Genomic DNA, 20066 nt, shown 5'->3' with positions numbered 1-20066 from the left:
TGATTCCCAATGTGGGGTACACACCCCACAGGGGGGCAATTTGATTTTTAAGGGGGTGGGGATTCGAGAATGAGTTATTAATAGTTAATAACTCATTTTAGGCTTCCTCCACGTGGATAGGAGTTCACTTTTTAAATAATAAGAATTATATCTCACGGGGGGGAGGGCATCAGGATTTTAGAGATGCTTAGGTGGGGCATGGCCAAAAAAGGTTGGGAGCTACTGATCTAGGGCATGATTATGGTACAAGTAGTTACTTCCTAGTTAAAGCTATTAAGTAGAAAGAAGCTGGTTTTTTGTAGCATTTGGTGAAGCACTGCCAGTGATTGAGAGCTGGGACTTTGGTTCTCTATTCTCTTTGCCCTGTAGCTATTCCCAGTACACACCCCTTTCACAAGCGTTTAGGTCTCAGTATCCAGTCCTTTCTCTCTCTTTACGCATTTCTGTTTCCCCACCTCTTGTCAAGAACACTAAATTCTTTGAAAAACCTAAGGTTGTACACAGAATAAATTATGGAAAATAATGCAGAAATCTGAGCAGTTTTGTGTTAACAGCTGTGCAGAAGACCAAGGATAGGCACAATATTAAAATAGAGAGAGAGAGTTAAACATTGTTGAGAGAATGAGGTGTATGCAATTTGAACCATTTATTCAGATACCACTATCTGAATTTTGGCAGGGAGTAATTGGCTCAGAAAACATGCAGATCTACAATGTGCTTGGACACATGGGCAACATAAAGAGCGTCTCAAAGAGCCATCCATTTTCATGCTGTTTTCCTTGGCCTGACAAGTTTAGGCAAGGATCTGGATTGGCATCTTGCATGTCTATGTCAGTCTGGGATTCAGCCAGCCAGACAACACAATTCCCTACTAGGGCTTTCAAATGCTAGAATAGTTACGCTAGAACATGCAGAGAAACCTAACAGTACCAGTTTTGCTGTTGGCAAACCTCATGGATGACTACAGGATGCTTTCAGAATCTTAATTTGATATATAATAGGAAGCATGCATTGACTCTGTGTACTTCCCAAATTATAAGGCAAATAGGGGTGATTTGGGTGAGGTTTTCATATTCTGTAGTTGGATTGTGCCGCTAACAAAGCAATGGATCAGGAACTTGCTAACGTCCCAGGTAGACCTGGGTGGCCTTTTTAAAAAAAGAAAAAAGGCAAAGTGAAGCATAGTTGATAGAGAGCTCTCTCTTTCTGTATCTGCAAAATTATGTTATGGGGAACAGAAACCCCATTTAAAAAAATAAAATAAAAATCAGTTGCCTACAATTTTGCAGACTTAATCCATTCTGGAGAGGCTCTTATGTCTGCAACCTTCATGCACCTCTGTAAAACTAAAAAAGTTATATCCCTGTTTATATTCCCCATTGTAGTGAATGGAAAGAAAGCAACAGATTCGTTTTTCTAACAGATCTATCTGGTCTCAAATAATGTGATGAGCTGAAAAGACATAAAAGTTGCTAAAACGGATGGGTTGCTTCCCAAAGTTACAGGTACAGGTTGAATCTTGTGGCTGGTACACAGTCTTAGTATATACTGCTTCATGGCACAGTACACACAGACAACTTTTTGAGAGGGGCTTTATAGCTACTGGCTTCTACTGAAGATGGCAGTATAAAGAAGCATTGTCCAGCGAGAGCTTGAGTATGCATATTAGTACCCTTTAAAATGGTAAGCCTTTTCCCTAATCGAGATCCTGAGTCAAGGAAGGAGAGGCTATGTGCATTTAGATAATCAAATCCTGGCAGGTTTCTGACCACGACACATGCCTTTTCTCTGAGGACTGAGTAGGATCACAATGCTAGGAAACCTGTTGTAGCTATTGTGGTGCCTCTCTCTCTTTGCCTCTTCCTGGGGAGCTGCTTCTATTCCCTTTTCCCTTCTTGTTTGAGTGAAGACCAGGGTAAGGAATGGCTGGGGAAGGCCCCTTTGATCAGGCCGCTCCCCCCCCCACCAAAGGAGCAGAGCCTATATCATGCCATTGCTGAGCAGTGATGTGGGGGGATGGCAGTGAGAAGAGAAAACCGAGTGTTCTACAACAAAATACCTCTGTTGTCTAGGCTGCAATCCCTTTGCTGTCCTTACCTTTCTGCCCCCAGATGCTCATTCCACCCACAGAACCTGCAGACACTGTTGTGCACTCCCACCACCCAGTTGTAAGAGGGAGCAAAGAGGTACCGAATGGACTAATATTCCATTTCCCTTGCACTTGCCCTGCCTAATTCATGACAGGCTGGGTAAAAGATCAAAGCTATCCTTTTGGGGAGGACTGTCAAATTTCTCTAGAGCTCTGACAAGACTCTGTATTTCTGACATTAGGCAGGTCTGACATGGGAACACGGAGGGAGACCCATCCCCTTCTGCATCAACAAAAGTTGAAGGGCCCTGCCTCTGGAAAATGGGGGGAGGAGGACCCTAGCCCTGAAGCGACTGGAATGCTTTCCATGAGCTGGAGGAGAACAAGTCAGTTCATCAACCATTTCAGGATCCAGTTATGTTTTGGAAAGCAAGTGCCTTTCTACTTGTTCTTCACTCCTACAGAACCTGAAGTGTGTATTGCAGGCCAGATGTGACAAAGCTAGCTAGCTTGAGGATTCTTTGTTTATATATTATTGGAAGTATCATTTCATAGGACTGAAAGCATTAACTGAACAATTCATTCAAGTTGAAGCAAGGTCTGTCTAAACAAATTATTCTGCTGTGCTATTAAATGAGAAATCAGCACTTCCATTCTACAAATAACCTAAATGACACCTGTGCTGAGAAAAAACATGTATTTATTTCAATGTAAACCAATTATTTCTATGTCAACCAACTGTTAAGAAATTCAAAGCCAGTCAACCAAACAAGTTTCAATATTTGGAAGCCCTAGTTTGCATGATTCCTGCTTTTCTTTTCTTTTTTCTTTTATGTAGTCTAAGGTGGAGGACAACAAATAGTCTACCGTAACTGACCACATTTTTCTTGATGCTCATACATTAAATCTGAGGTAGAGCCAGTACAGATATTAAGTAGAACAACAATTATGGCAGTGTCTTGGCTATGAATCTATGTTTCAAGTTAATGCTAAGCCATGGTTTGTTTAGCTTAACTGTAGTTTTATTTCCACATCTCAACTCGCTTCCCAACGAATTAGCTATGGTTTGTATGGTTTATTGGGAGCCAACAAACCATAATCTGAAACCATGGCAATCCTGACTTGCATTAACCATGGTTTGGTCTCATGTCTGATCAGACTATCTTGACTTCATCCTAGTTCCCCCCCCCCAAATCTCCATCCCAGCCATTCACTTTGCATGGTTACAGAGGTACGGGGCAACGTTTTCTGCGCCTTGTCCTCACTCTACCTGACAGCAGGCTTCTTCCTCCACAAACCTCCTTGCTGACTAGCCCTCTCTCTCCAGCCTAGCTCTGCAGCACCTTTGTGGGAAGAAAAAACCTGAGAAAAAGGTTGGGCCATTTTCCTAACATCTATCCAGGAACGCATAATAAAAGCATAATTTTGCTCTTAGCAACTTATCCAATTTTAAAAACCAATGCAAAAACCCACACGAAGGAAGCAGACAACACCAACCTTTGCTCCGCCACACTCAAGTGCTTTTTGCAGCTCAGCTTCTGGGAAAGCCACATTTGTGAATCCTCTGTACTTAGTACATTGTTGACCAAAGAGTGACTCCAGAAAGCCATTTCCATGGACCCAAGCAACCCAGGCATGCATGCTCCCTTGAGGCAGTCATGCTGGACCCTAGGTATCAAGGCTGTGAAGAGCATGTGACAGGTATTGTCCAGTAAAGGACAATAAAAAACCCATATACACACCTGGTACTTCTTCATGTTTCCTTGGAAGGTGAATAAACTTCTTAATATGTGTAATCTAAATTGGTATTCTTGGGACCTAAAACACACAGAGAGGTCAGTGTCTATGCCACAGCTACGGCAGACAAGACTTTCTCTCATAGACTCCCTCTGCTACTGCTAAGGATACAAGGATTTCACAGCAATTGGCACCCCACATACATGCAGTCAAAGACTGGAACAAGGAAGAGGTAAGGATCTTTGTCAACCTGTGGAATAGATAGGAGGTGCAAATGGAATTCCAGAGAATGTACTATAATTTAGTACAGTGGTACCTCGGGTTACATACGCTTCTGGTTACAGACTCCGCTAACCCAGAAATAGTGCTTCAGGTTAAGAACTTTGCTTCAGGGTGAGAACAGAAATCGTGCTCCGGTGGCGCGGCAGCAGCAGGAGGCCCCATTAGCTAAAGTGGTGCTTCAGGTTAAGAACAGTTTCAGGTTAAGAACAGACCTCCGGAACGAATTAAGTACTTAACCCGAGGTACCACTGTAGTATTTATCCACCTCTCTGAAGAAGTAGGCCTACAGAGGTTGCATCGTTCAGCTCACCAGTTAAGCAGGAAGATGAACACTTGTATAAAAAGAAATAAGAAAGTCACTACTCCCAATAAAAACTCTGTAACAGAAGCCAGCCCTGAAATGCTAAAAAGAGGCAGGGGGACAAGAAACCAACCTCAAATGAAATAAACCACTGTTCCTTTGTTTGTCTGTGAGTGGAACCCTACTTCTTCACAAACCGTGGTTTAAACAAACTATGGCTTAGCATTGGGTCCGAACTGTTCTCCTTTCACAAAGCAGGACAAAGGTGAAGAAGGTACGGAGAGGGTTTTCAAAAGAAATATAACACCAAGCCAGAGTTGACAAAAGCACTGAGAGGGTGCCTATTTAATTCAAAGTGGAAACAAACTTCTTATGCCTGCAACTGTATCCTTACCCTACGCCTTCTGTTACAGCCTTTTCCCTCTGGCCAGTGAAGACTGTAAATTTTTCATTGTTAGTGATATCGCCAGCTGAACCCACAAGAAATGGGACAGAGATGCTGAAAAACCTCTTCCATCTCCTGGCTGGCTTTGCTTAGTTCTGAAGGTGAGCATAAGACTGGCACTCCACTGGGGCTTTTAAACAGTAAGCAAGAATTATATGCGATGCCTGCATGAACGGGAACGCTCGTTGGTTATACGGCCAATCTCCTTCTCTTGTCTCTTACACACATACACTTGCATTCCATTTATGTGTAATTACATTAGCACTGTAATTAGTTTGCCAAGCTCCACTCACGAGTACCCCGGAGCCTATTCAAGTGACAAATGTACTTGATGGGTATGAGGCGATTAATGGCTTATGAATCGCTAAACGACGAGGCCTGAGGGTAAAGTTCTTTTTCCATTTATGCTCCATTTATCTTCCTCAGCATCATATAAAGTTATTGCTATTCATAAAGTTTTCTTTAAAAAAAAACCCAAAAGAACTACTGAGTGGAACTATTGGCTTTTGACAGTGTTCAACAGAGGAGCTCTCTTGGCCATCAAGTATCTTGTTCTTCACTTATGTCACAGGCATAAAAGAGAGAGAAAGTGCAGAGCCAGCACCATTTCTAGACAGTTCAGTGCTTTTCACTCTAGAGCAGCAGGGGAAATGTAATATGCAAGCAGCCCCTTGAAAGAGAGCTGGAATCTCTATAGCAATTCCAGACACAGTGCTAAGGGACTATGTAATTAGACCAGTGTTTCCCAACCACTGTTCCACGGCACACTAGTGTGCCGCGAGATGTTGCCTGGTGTGCCGCGGGAAAAATTAAAAAAATTGAAAGATTTTTTTTTTAAAGTCAAATTTTCTATTGGGGCGCCGTCACTAGATGACCCCTGGGGTTCCCTCCCTCCCTCCTGCTCTGCACCTCCCTCCTCCTCCTCCGGGGAGGCCCTTCCTGGCTCTCGGCCAAGGCTTGGCGGCTGCCACTCACTCACTTGCTCGCCCACCCGTCCCTCCATCCCTGCACCCGGCCTCTCCCCCTCCGTCCCCGGCGCGGGGGCTGCCGGGATCCGTAGTCCCCTCGCCCTTGGGCTCCGCGCCCGCGCGGGGTGCGCAAACTACGTTTCCCAGCGGGGCCGGGCGTTTTGTTTGAAGCGCTCTTCTCCCGGCCATGGAATGAGCGCAGCGGCGGCAGCCGGGCGGGCAGGGGCTCTTCCGCGCAGACCCCGCACAGCCTGCCTGCGCCCCCGCAGAGATCGGGCGGCAGGATGGAGCCCGGGGATCCCCGCGGAGGCGGAGCGGCGGAGGCTGCCCCCCCAGGTAGGGCTGCGTCGGGGGGGTTTATTTTTGCAATGCTGCATCCGCGCTGGAGGGGACGCATCGGACCGCGGGGAGACCCCTTGGCGGGCGTGCAAGGCAATGCATGCGTGCAGGCGTTGCATGGAGTGCAGTGCAATGCAATGGCAACGCGGCGCCCTGCATGCATGCATGCAACTTCCACCGGCGCTCTGGACTTGGCAGGTGAGGGGGTCCCCAGTGGGCGGCAGAGAGAGCCGGGAGGGCGAAGGGGAGCCGGGGGGGAGCAGCGCTGCTCACCGAGCCGAGCCCGGGGGGAAACTTCGGCGTCGTTGCGCCGGGTGTTGGAAGCGTAGGCTGGCGGGGGCCCCTCACCTGCAAAACCTGGTCGCCTCTCATATATTTCGTGCATTGCATTCATCGCCCACTTTCTCCTCCAAGGAGCTCCCGGGGGCGCGCATGGTTCTCCCCGTGTTATCCTCGCAACAACAGCCCTGCGAGGTGGGTCAGGCGAGTGGCCCAAGGGAGCACCCAGGGATTGTCCTGGCCAGGTGGGGTGATTTGAACCCTGCTCTCTGCCCAGTCTTCGTCCTCATTTAGCCCCCACATGTGCATGACTGAGGTTTTCCCCCCTCGTCTTGGCTATGGTGTGAGTCTGTGCTGTTAATTAATGGGGTTCTGCCTTCGGAGAAGATGAGCCAGCCCTCAAGGAGGTGATTATGTAATTTGCTAGCAATTCATGTCCCTCCCGGCGTGACGCTGCGCGCTGACGTCACGGGGCTGTAATGGTGGTGTGCCTCGAGATTTTTTTCATGAAACAAGTGTGCCTTTGCCCAAAAAAGGTTGGGAAACACTGAATTAGACTAACACAAACGAATTGAAAAGCACACGCAGGTCCTGCTTTTCACTATCCCAGGAAATTGTTTGTTAAGCGAGTGTTTGCATAACAAGTGGATGACTTTCATTATTTCCTATGGGGACATATCTAATTCGTGATTTGACGATTCTTCCTCCTCTCCCTGCTTTCTGACTGAGACTGCTGCAGCCAATCAGCAGAAGTCAAACGGGGGGGGGGGGATTTGTCTGATCTCTCCAGCTTTCCAATTTGTCTGATCTCTCGTCCTCCCTCCATGCTTTCTGCTTAAAATGGCTGCCACTAACCAGCAAAACACAAACAAGTAAGGAAGTGGGCAAACTCTCGGCTGTTCAAGATATCTGAATCAGCCATTTGTGTAGTGAGGTTTGGGTATAATTCTTTGTGTTTGGATAACTGAGATTTTGGATAATGAGCATTCTGATAGCGGGGACCTGCTACATAAAAACAGGCCTGGGAAAGCCGTGGTTCAACCACTATGGAAAGGAAGCTATCTATTTATATCCCTCCTTGTGTAAAATAAGTTACAATGGATATAAATACTGCTTGATGGATGTTTACTAATTGCCAACTTTTTTAAAAGGAAGGACTGCTGCACCTAAAAACTGCAGGACAGGCAGAAAGAGAACAGGTGGTGCTTCCCATCAGATCTATGTTCTGAGGAAAGTGTCAAATGATTAATTTCTGCCAGTCCTGCTTTAGAGCAAAAATACAGGTACAGGAGAAATGCCAGCAAGAAGGTTGTCAACTCTAGTGTTTTTCACAGACAGCAAAAGGCAATGAAATGTGTCAAAACCTCACAATGGTCTGAAATAAGTAGTCATAAATTCAAAACTTACAAACAGAACTCTGTTTGTTTGTTTGTTTGTTTGTTTGTTTGTTTAGTTGGTTGGTTTGTAATTATATTTATATATCCTGTCCTTCAGTATTTCTACCCCCAGGGCAGTACTACAAAACACTATTAAAAAAGGATCCCACTTTGCATTGCCAATGCAATCTCTCCGCTGAGATTAACATCAGGCAAGGGTGAGGCTCCAATCATCCCATTGAGAATTCTCTTTCTTTGGACTCTCATCAACCACGTCTTCATAATGATGTTCTGTGGTAGAGGTGTGGTGGTTTGGGATGCTCATATTAGTCCCATGGCAAGAGGATCAACAGTTTCCCATTAAATACACATTTTTCTACTTTTGAAGTGTTCTGATAATGAATTGCTTAATAAGCCAGAGAGAAATATTAACAGATGAACCACCTTGTGCAATAACTGAGACTTATTTCCAGCTAAACTGCACTTCAACTGAAATCAATTTACTGAAACCAGAACTCCTTTCGCCCTGCAGAGTATATTGGAGAGGATGATAAAATTGCTCATGAGCAACAATTTTAAGGCCACTGGCTGTGCCATTAGTTGATTCCCAACAGCACAAACCTAATTGTGTGTGTGCGCACACACAGACACACGCATACTAATATGTATAACATATATAACCATTCTTAGATACTGAGATATAATAAATATTGCTGCAATCCTACAATTTTAACAGGAAGAAACTCTACCGCCTAAGCCCTAAGTCTTTTGTCTTCTTTTTTATTTTACTCTTTTGGCAAATTTCAGCAGTAAGCATGTGGGCATCCTTTTTTTAAAAGCAGCATAAGGCAGATTTCAAATCAGAGACAGTATTTCCTATGCATTAAATGTTTATCTTACTTTTAATTTATGACCTTTTACACGTTTTTGTGGGAGGGGGGATTATTGGTTTAGTTGTCGTTGTTACATATTTTGTGTTCTCATTTGGTATTCTTATGCTGTAAATGAAGGGTGGTATATAAATTTAATAAATAATAACAATAGCAACAACAACAATAATAATGTTCTTTCTGTAGATAGCTTTAAGAAAGGCACTTAAAATCTGTCTGCTTTATTTTGAAAATGCCCTTTACCTACCCCACAGGGATTCTGCAAGAATAAAAACTATTAAAACTATCAGAATGTGAACTGGGATTTCAAAGCATGAGAAATAAATAGGACTGGTTCTCTCCCTTAATCGCCCAAACCCTGGTGTGCTCTGATTGTTCAGTGACAATGATACCAAATCATTTCAAATATTCCAATGGAAATTAGAGGCAGAGTTCTGTCAAAAGATAAATCATGCAATCTGGCTACAGCATGGTGGGGTCAGGAAATTCTGAGCTGGAAGGGGTATATTTTTAAAAACCTTCTTAGCATATAAGTTCATTAAAATCACATTTTCCAGTGCTTTCTGAACTCACAAGTCCTAAATCAAAAATACCGGTGACCAAACTTCAATATTGGTGGAGATCTCTGTTTAAGTACATGCAAGTGCTTTCCTCTGAAATCGCTAAAACTTGCTTTCTGTTAGGATCAGGAGGTGAACTTGTTGATAAATCACCAGCTCTGGATATATCCCATGAACGTCAAAGGGATTATTTAGAAATTGATGGGACCCTTCCATGCTTCCTTCCTTTCTAAATATTTACCTCTGATTTTGCTTCCTTTGTAAGAGGAATAAAAGGAACAACACAATGCTTGCTTCTTTTTAAAGTGGTGCATTAAGATGCTCAGGTGATACAGTGATGAGTGCCACACAAACCCTTCTCCATAAATGAAACAAAATACAGCTAGCAGATGAGCCAAGCGTGCGCTATGAAGCTCCTAGATATTTCATTATGAGCACATCCCGCTAATACACTTAAAAGATTTACAGGAACCAATTAGCACCCTTTATGCCACCCACCAACATCAATTATTTCTTAAATTTAAGATGATGGCAAAATGTTTTTAGAAGTCACTTTATAATCAACACACACACACACACACACACACACACACACACACCCTCTGTAATAAAGCTCTCCTATCACAGAACTGTTCTGAGACAACTCTGATTATGAGGCTATTTTGTTCCTAGTATCCTCTCAAGTCCGGATACATAACTGGCTCCCGGTTTTGAGGAGGTTCTGGGCAAAGTGGCCCCAGTGCTACCCCTATACAGCCCTGTTCCTGTGTGTGTATGAGGGGGGCTTACCAGGAGATAGGGACAGGGAAAGCAGCAACTTACATACCTCCCCAATGCTCCCAAAGAAGCATTGCTCCTGTACTGGGGGCCCTGGAGTAGGATTAAATGAACATGGAGAATTATCTAAACCTGTTTTCACTGTTTTCTCAAGGAACAGTAGTGATTGCGCTAGCTGGGCTTCTCTAAGGAAGGAATGCCACAACTGAAAAGGCCCTTTTCCTTACGTTACAACACAGTTCTATCCCACTAAGTTCAATGGTGCTTTTTAGTAGGATTAAGTCTGTAATAGGATCGCAACCACAGGCAAAGTAAAATGATCGGAACATCAACAAATCTGGCTTTGTCATTTTTTCTATCATTCTTTGTAAGAACATCCACTACATCAGAAGTGGTAATCCTAATGGATTTTCCAGCAGTAACTGAATCATTACTAGCTCCTCAAGTGCTGTCCCAGAGAGATCTGCATGGGTTTTTAATTTTAATGCAGCAGAACATTTTCCTCGCATTATGCTTCTGCGCCCCCATGAAGGCAAATATTGAAGTCAATGAGACCTCGGGTCTCTCTAGTTATAAAGCACTTATTTGTATTGATCACTTGAGGCCTTTTAAATACTTCATATTATGAACTTAATAATACATCCCACGGCTTCATACATTTGAAAAAAATCAATTTTAATAGCAATGTTGCACATGTTCTGTAAAAAGTAATAACTTATTTAATGAAAGACCAACAAAATCAGCTCTGGAATGTCCAATGGAGCTGCTTCAGATTGACAGTGGTGAAAAACTAAGTGAGACCAAGCTCCAGATCTGTTTCCAAGGCTTCTATAATTGCTAGTTCACATCTAATTCCTATGACTGATTGCATCCTCCATTCAAAACCGTTAACACAGTGTTAAGTGGCAGTGGGTTTACTGGTTTTCTTATTCATATAAAAAGAGATGAGAACAAAAAAATTCAGCCCTCACTTGAAGGCTTCTTGTGCAACACATGGGTTACCAAAAAGAGTTCCAAGAAAATGAAAGCTGCCTTCTAAACTGATTATAGGGTATTTCCTGCAAACTTTATCCTAAGATGAGTTCACTTCCCCGACAAAATCAAAGAGTTTGGTAACCATACATGTGGAAGACAAATGGATGAACTGACTCTTAATGGCATCCTCCTCCTGTTTGTAATATATGAATAGCAATATGTAGTCAGACATGAACAAGGATGATCTATACCACAGGAACTGGTTGGAAAGCAGATAGAAGGAAGTGGGCCTGACAATTAAAGGAAGTAGAATCCATGCTTAAAAGGACATGGCTTCCCACATCCCACCCACAATTCAAGAAATAAAATACACAGTGCCAAGGAGATGAAAGACGGAACAGTATTAAGCACTACTTCAGATACAACACAAATATATCAATGATTTTGATTCAGACTTCATTCACTGAAGCGCAAAAGAAGATCAGTTCTATAAATGGAATATACCTACAAGGCATTGCAAAGACAAAATAAAATAGATTGCAACACAGCTTGGGGGGGGGAGTTTAAAGAATCTTTAACCAATCTTTAATTCAATAAAGATCGGAACATGAAAAGGGCAACAGAGTAGAGCAGAGGTTCTCAGAGGGTGTGGCGTGCCGTATTGGTGTGGCAAGAAGATTCAAGGACAATCAAAGAAACATTTAAACATTTCAGTACAGTATAGTATCTGTACTGTATCTCTATATATTTATATTAAAGAATATGGATAGGTATCTTTTCAAAATGAGAACAGGAGCATCAATCGATACTGAGGACAATCCTAGCTGTGATCCAGAATCACGGTTCAAGAGTGCTGGAGAAGACTTGTTGTTTTATACTTGCTGGATGCCCCATGATCATCTTATAAGGTAATTGATTTCACTTGTTATAAATCAAGCACTGCCAGGGGTGTTTCTTTTTGTTTCCCAATGTATTTCTTATCAGTAAAAAAAAAAATTGGAGTGGCGTGAACAAATTTTTATTCAGACAAGGAAGTTTGGTCCAGACAAGAAAGTCTGAAAACCATTGGAGTAGGGCTTGCATTCTACTTATCCACCTTACCCATTCATAAGACACACATTGCAGAATACAGAAAGCACTAGCCAGACTACTACCCTATTCAGTGTTGGAGAACATGCTTTGTCCCCAAGTTAAATCTCTGGCATCTCCAATTAGGAAACCACATTGCAAGTGATGTTAAAGATACCTGTGCCTGACTCCCTGGAGAGTCACTGCCACGCAAAGTGAACAATACTGGGTTTGATGGATGAACAGTCTGATCTGGTAGAAGGCATATTATGTGCTCTGGTCCAAAAACTGAGTAAAATATAGAATACTGATGATTAAAGTCAAAACCAGTTGTAAAGTATACACATTTCTGGGTCTACAAAGTGTACAAGAGAATTATTTATTTCAAAATCAAGTGCTAGCTGTTTTGTAAAAGACGAATATACTAAACTGTATTTCAGGAAATTATATGTGAAACATCTCCTACAGTTCCATCTACAAGTGTCTCTTCATCTCTCAGCCCCCCTCCTCACGAGAAAGCCGAACACAGAGACATTATTGACAGTGCCTCTAATCAGCTGTTACTGGCAGTACAAACAAGACTGATCAGGAAATCAACTGCTCATGAGAAGAGCTTTGCTCCCACGCACCCAAGCTCAATTTAATAACTGCTTTCCCTTCCTCCTTGAGGAATAAATAGACCTTAATTAAGCCTTACTGGAGACTGTGCATTAGAACAGGATTTCTCAAATCGGTAGGGGCCACCCTCCCCACTTGAAGGGCACAAGAGACTCTTGGGGGAACAGGAAGGACTCCTAGCTTGGCCATCGGTACCCGAGCAGCTACAATTTTCTCCTCTCCCACCCCTCAAATATGCCTTTATTTCATTCTGTTATGCAAGTAGAGAAAGCAGCTACAAGACTCAAAGAAGGACAAACAGAGCAAGAAAAATGGTAGAAAGGATAATACAATAAAAGAGAGAAACGTAAACAGCACAGTGGAGCTGCAAATACGTTGCAGCATATAACTTTTTGGGAGAAAGCACCTCAAAGCTAAAATTGAATAAAAATATTATGTGAGGTAAACCAAAAATCACGAGTGATCACTGTCCTAAACTAAGTGTCTCCAAAGACTGAGCTGTGAGACTGGAGTTTGAATGTGCCCTTCAGATCAAGTAACAAACACCTGGGGGAATCACCAGGTACCCTTAAACTTATCAGTCTTAGTAAGACCTTTGTACCATGGGAGCTGGTGCATTCAGCGTTCCACCAGGGCTAGTTGGCACACTTTTGTCTACCATACTCAAGAGTGATGGAGGGATGAAAATGCCAGTGCTGGACAGTTTCTAGGCTGAGGGTACACTCAACAAGGGAAGATGTGCCGCAGAAAGAATGTAGTTTTAAGCTGTAGACTTTAAAAGGTTGAAAACCTCTGGCATAAACAATAGCCGTATTGCAGGAAAAAGCAGAGAATTCAACTCCCTGAGAATATCAGCTTTCAGCTTTAAAAAGAGTAATTTCTGCTTCTTATGGATTTGAAGATATGCTTAAAATGGCATAAATAGTGTGAAATATGTGCTTTAAATTGTGCTGAGATATCAAGAAGTCAGACAGGTGATGTCAAAGATTTCCAGTGGCTCCTTGCCTTCCCCATGTTTGAATTATGCAAATTTGTTAAATTGCAAAATAAAGTATGTGAAGTTGTCCAATTTGTATAATTTATACAGGTAACAGAATTTAGCACTGATTCTTATGAATTCTGTATTGCTTAGACATATGTATTGAAAACCAGTCACTCATATGACTTGATAGTTCAGTATTAATATGTGCGAGCCTGCCTGGATGACAGACAATGAACACTGTTAAACTCCTTTTTTGACAGTACTGCATCCCCTCTGATTGCTCTGCTACTATTGATGCTAATGCTCTCATGCCACAGTAGGCTTGTTACTCTTGCAAGTGGCCAAGTTCCTTACTCTAAAGATGCAAGGATCTCTATGCCATTAAATGCCTAAAGAAGACCCCCAATATTGTAACTCTCCAATTGCAATTGGCTTAGTTGCTCTGATGTCACAGCATGCTTTCCAAGTCTTTGGTCAGACAGTTCAGTAGGGAAGCCTTTGATTCTGAATTCCAAGATCCACGGGATGCTTTAGACGAACAATCTGAAGTGCATTTCACAATGGATTTGAAAATAACATATTGTGGTCTCTGAGTCTTTCACTAGTAATTTGATATGGTTTTGTTGCCTACAGTCTACACCTACATAAACACCTACAAACACACACTGCTGCATCCTATGAATTATAGCATCATGACAGAATATGAAAGGATATGTTAAGGCAATCTTTAATATACAGTATCATGCCATCTTACAGTCCAATGAATATTTTTACACAAGCTGGCTTTTAAAACAAGAAGCATCTACCTTGCCTGCTTGCTGATTTCCTGTATTAGAAACTGCCAAGACACCTACCATAAATCTTTTGCTGAATCTGTGGCCCACTTATTTTATTGCCATCAAACAAACCACACAGGGCTTTCTGGTTTTCCCTTCATCAGCATTGCTGTGGTTTATTTATGTGTATTTAGCTCTTAAAAGTTCCTTTAGTCAGTTGTCCATTTTTAAAGAGCTTCCTTTGGAGACTGGATTCTAGGGCAAGCTGCTATTTGTATTTTCAGACTCTGGGCTCTCTGGCTTAAAGCCACATGTTCTCTTGGGAGTCTTCCTGCTGGCTCTTTTTCTATTATTTTCTACCTTCACCAGTAGATTATAGAGGACATTATAGTGCAGTTACATCCTTCATTACTCTAAGTTCAGAGGTATTAAAGAACAACTCATTTAGAACATGTGATCTTGTGACCATCCCTCTGGAACTGTTTCATACCCACTTCTCAGGTGACTAAAGACATCGCCTACTTCCAGTTACATCCTGTAACTAATTAACAAATTAACAAAACAAAATGATCCTACGTACGTTCAAAAAATAAGCCCTAAGGAATTAAATCGGACTTAGTCTGAGAATAGGACAGCAGCCTAGGACCACCAGCATGGAATATACCTTGAATAGTCTTAGCATTTCAATAAACAGGCCAGGTAACTCTTCTAGTTAGGGCTGTGTTAAATTTTTGGAAGTAGGGCTACTTGGAAAAGCTGGATTTGCAGTATTTGGGGCCATTGGGCAACTGCTAAAGAAAAAGTACCCCTATCACAACAAAAGGTGGAAGTCAGTTGGAATGATCCTATCTCCTTCTTAGTGTCTGCAGCACGAACAGATATTTCCATGGTATAATGCTTGAGGCAGGCAATGGGTCATCAGCTTCTCAACTAGCCCCCAAGAGGTATAGAAGAACAGAGCTGGAAAAGTTGTTCTGCTTGCCTCCAAAGGCAAAAAAAGGAATAAATTATCTTACTATGGCTCTGAGCTGGGCTAAGACTTTGCTTGCAATAGGAGCTGGAGGTCCTCTTCACATATACTAGGAAGGGGGTGGTGGTCATTGGTTTCCCACTGTTTCTCTGTCTCTTGTGGGGAATAAGTTAGGAAATGGTGTTCTTGTGAAGCAATAGTGCCCATAGCTGTTGCCCAAGGAGGAACCTAAGATGCCAACCACAGAGGAGGGAGCCGGAGCACGAGAATATGGACACTGAAAAACTAAGCTCAGTCCTATGTGCAGTGATGCAGAGAAGTTTGTGTCAAAGGAAATGGTTAGAATGGCTGAGATTAACTTTGAGATTCATTGGAAGAACTTTTGAGCTACAGGTGGAAGTCCTTGCAGTAATGGGATGACTTCACTAGATAAAACCCACTGTCTTTTTGCAAATTCTCTGAGAATATATTTGTGGCAGAAAGAGACTAAGCTCAGCTAGTGAATCAGGAGGATAGAAAAAGAAGGGGGGCTCTGTGGGGGGGGAGATGGCTATGTAACAGCGAAGGGACTTTTCATGCCTTTGAAGTCTCACTAGTCACAATCATACAATAGCTTTGGATTAAACGGAGATCACAATATATGGCGTGAAATCTTAATAAAAACATAAATGGCCCAGCTTCTGCTTAAAAGGAAAACAGCCTTATGCTGCCTATAATGTCCTATATGTGAATGTAGTTCAGTGTTTGATCCAAATTACTTTAGACCAACTTTCTTTATTATCGCACATGGCAGCAGCAGCAACCAATAAAACCATCAGACACAGTTAAATGTTCATCACGTTGTCGGTTGGCAGCTCTTTACATTGCGTATTTTCACCAAGTAGGGGAGCTGATAGCCAGCATGAGCTTCTGATAAAGAAAATTGACTTTTTCTGTTTTGGGCTTGATGAATTAATTGTGCATTTTGTTTATATTGAGGCTTTTCTGTTTCTGGGTAAAGATGTCTACTTTATATTGAAAGTACTACAGAAAAGTAGAATATTTGTTTATTTCTGGGAGGCATGTGTAATCAGCACAGCTAAAAATCCCATCTCAGGGGTGGGGATATAAACTAGCATGGAAAAGGCATTAGAAATTATACTAGGTAGAGCAATTCCATGTCATCAGGCAGGTGAACTAGAGGTTCCAATAGGTATTTTCCTTACCCTCTATGTAGCAGTAAGCTTCTGTGCAATTCTTCATTGTTGCATTTCCTTTGAGGACAAGAACTAGTTTGTTTTTAAAATGGAATATACAAGATGAGGAACAGGCAACAGCCAATACACTGCCTTCCATAAGCTAAAATTAGGACCCCTATTAGGGTCCTAATTTGGTACAACTCTAAAGCTGCCTTATTTTCTCAGGATGGCCCCAAGAAGGTGTCACTTGACTTCTTGGAAACCTTGCATTTTCGGACCAATGTGCCAACAAATCTACAATTTAAATCTACAGATCTGTCCCCACACCCACTTTTAAGCAGGGAATTCCCACTGCAATATGAGAATTTCTGGAACCAGCAATGGAAGGGAAGGGAAACAAGGTACTAATTAAAGCAAGACTTTGGACACTTCTAAGTCAAAACTTCCTGGACTGCTTTACAATCCTATTTCTACTGTCTTTAATGTGGCATACTCAGAAATAAGTTTGTGCAGGCTTGCAACTTTAGTGTAGGATATAAAAATGTAGGACACAGCCCTAGAGAAATGACATAAATGTGTTTTGGAGTTTATCACACCTTTACACACACGCTGTGACATCTACCTCAACCCGATCTTTCATAAGAGTGTGATTGTGGGGGCTGTGCATGTATACTGAATAAATATAGCTTAGTCCTGAGAAGGGGGGGGAACCCTCAGTGAAGGCAATACAGTGGTACCTCGCAAGACGAATGCCTCGCAAGACCAAAAAACTCGCAAGACGAAAGGGTTTTTTGTTTTTTGAGCTGCTTCGCAAGACGATTTTCCCTATGGGCTTGCTTCGCAAGACGGAAATGTCTTGCAAGTTTGTTTCCTTTTTCTTAACACCGTTAATTCAGTTGCAACTAATGTACTGCTAAAGAAAGAATACATCTTATATAACTTCTCTTCCTCCCTTTTTTGCTTATAACATTTGTAGGATATGAAAGAGTCACAATAATCCCAAAGTAATGGTTGCTATTTAAAAAAATATCAGTAAGAACATAAGAAAAGCCTGCTGATCAGGTCAAAGGCCCATCTAGCGCAGCATCCTGTTTTCAAAATGGCCAACCAGATGCCTGTGGGAAACCTACAAACAGAACATGAGCAGAAGAGCATTCCCAGCGTATCATGGTTTCCTGCAACTGGCATTTGGAAGCATACTGCCTCTGATGTGGAGGCAGAGAATAGACAATGTCCAGTAACCAACTGCAGCCTTATCCTCCATCTAGATTGACTTTTGCCTATTGCCTTTCAACTTCTCAAAGATCATCATCCTTCATAGACTGGGACAGTTTTTCCCTTCTTTTTTCTACAATATGCATGAAAGCCTACTGGTTGTGAAAATTTGTCTTTGGTTTAAGACTGGTGCGTGTGCAACCCAAGAGAGAATTAAAAACAACAACAACATTTACCCATTTCCTTCAGCTCCATGTTGAAGAGTTCCAGCCAGCAAGCATCGATTTCATCCAGGTCATAGCGACTTGCTCTTTGGGAGTATGTCCTGGTGACATCTAAACTGTCAGAGCTGGACAGGTTGCTTGGTGAGGTTTGTGGTGATGAATGTTCTAGAACAGGAACGATCCTAGGGAAGAAAACAAGCATGGACATAAAAGAGAGGTACAGGAAGGAAGAAGTTCCTTTTTACAAGAATGGGCATTTAAATACTGAAATTTAAGAAGCCTAATTTATGCCTAAATGTCAACTCATCTTGATATAAAATTTACCATTTTGGAGCAGAATAATTTAGCAATATTTATACCACAAATGGAAACTGGTTTAACCATTATGGCTTTTCCCAAGGAACCTGTGAAGCATAGTTTTGTGAAGTTGTTAAAAATTCAATTAGAAAGATTATTGGCATATTCACAGAGCTATAGCCACTAGGATTTCTTCAGAGAAGGTGTGATAGTTAAGACGTGGAGAGAAAAGATGGCTAGTTTTTAGTAATTTCTGGCTGAAGAGTTCAATGAGACTCCAAAACTTGCAGATGCACACCAAAAACAAACAAATGACCAAGAAGTTAAAAGGAATCACTTCCCAAAATTTCTCAAATTCTACAGGGCTGAAGTGCCAGACTGGGAAAATTATCTGGGGCACCTGCTTATTATTAAAGCCAATTTAGAATCACCTCAAAAGTGGCACTGACTTCCAACTCTTTGAAAGACCTTTGAGGTGCTGTCAAAACCAATGACAGAAAAAATAATGGTTTGTTTGGGAACTATTGACCTTTCTGACAATCAGGAAGTGCTTTTTAAAAGACATAACATGAAGAGAATAAACTATATGTACTAAAGACTATGTAATGGGTTTTAATAATCAGCAGTGTCAAGAAAAAGGTGTTTCTGAGTGACAAGAAAGTATAACCATTCAGCACTGTTGCAAAGCTCTGAGTACTTCCCCCTTGACCTTGCTGATAAAACTCACTGTTGAAGTGATTCACATGGCAAATGGTTTCGGGGACACCTTTAGTGTTGGCACCACAAGAGGTGTAACTTTCAAGGGACCATGGAACTGCTGCTCAACTATTAAGTCACAGGTAATATTACTGAGGAAGAACCCCTTCCCAAACCGAACCTTGGGTTCTAGCATGCAACCCTGAGTGATTTAGCTGCTGTACAAAAAGGTAACTCCAGTGTTTATCAGGAAACAATTGCAAGATTATCTCTAAGTATGAGCCTGAGACCAGAGACGGCACGAAACAGTTGGTCCAAGAGGAAATCCCCTGTATTAACAATAAAATAATAAAAGTAAATAATTGAATATGATGGCCTTTTAGATAGGCCACCTAATCATAAAGCTAGTACAGTGGTACTTCGGGTTAAGAACTTAATTTGTTCTGGAGGTCTGTTCTTAACCTGAAACTGTTCTTAACCTGAAGCACCACTTTAGCTAATGGGGCCTCCTGCTGCCGCTGCTGCACAATTTCTTAACCCAAGGTAATATTTCTGGGTTAGCGGAGTCTGTAACCTGAAGCGTATGTAACCTGAGGTACCACTGTACAGTCGTGCCTTGGTTGTCGAACACCCTGGAACCCGGACGTTTTGGCTCCCGAACGCTGCAAACCCAGAAGTGATTGTTTCAGTTTGCGAATGTTCCGAACATCCAACGGGCTTCTGCGGTTTCCTGCAGCTAATCAGAAGCCGTGATTTGGAAGTCCAATGGACTTCCGGAACAGATTCCGTTCAACTTCCAAGGTACGACTGTACTGCTGAAGGTAACTCCTTAATTTGGATTTTCTAATTGGTTCTTACCTCTATAGGTGACAACCCTGCCGGGTTGAAAATATCTTGAAGTACATGCCACATAAACCCAATGCTTACAATTGCCCTAAGAGTACAGGGGGGCTGTAATATTTACAAAGAAGACTGGAAATAAGAATACTTTATTTCTTTTCTTTTCTTTTTAAAAAAACCTACT

General features: G+C 42.1%; 1 protein-coding gene across 2 annotated transcripts in view; it reads right to left on the bottom strand.

Moving 5' to 3' along the window:
• Nucleotides 1–20066, bottom strand: part of JADE2 (jade family PHD finger 2) — a 149460-nt gene that overhangs the window by 47164 nt on the left and 82230 nt on the right. For both annotated transcript variants that reach the window (XM_082211560.1, XM_082211559.1), the window contains exon 5: nucleotides 18062–18231. In XM_082211560.1, coding sequence (XP_082067686.1) covers nucleotides 18062–18231 — 170 coding nt within the window. The remainder of the gene's footprint in view (nucleotides 1–18061; nucleotides 18232–20066) is intronic.

This window comes from Podarcis vaucheri (assembly GCF_965113315.1).
Source record: "Podarcis vaucheri genome assembly, chromosome: 2".
NCBI classification, from domain to species: Eukaryota; Metazoa; Chordata; class Lepidosauria; order Squamata; family Lacertidae; genus Podarcis; species Podarcis vaucheri.
The sequence above is the reverse complement of the archived record's forward strand: the minus strand, read 5'-3'. Positions and strand labels throughout refer to the sequence as shown.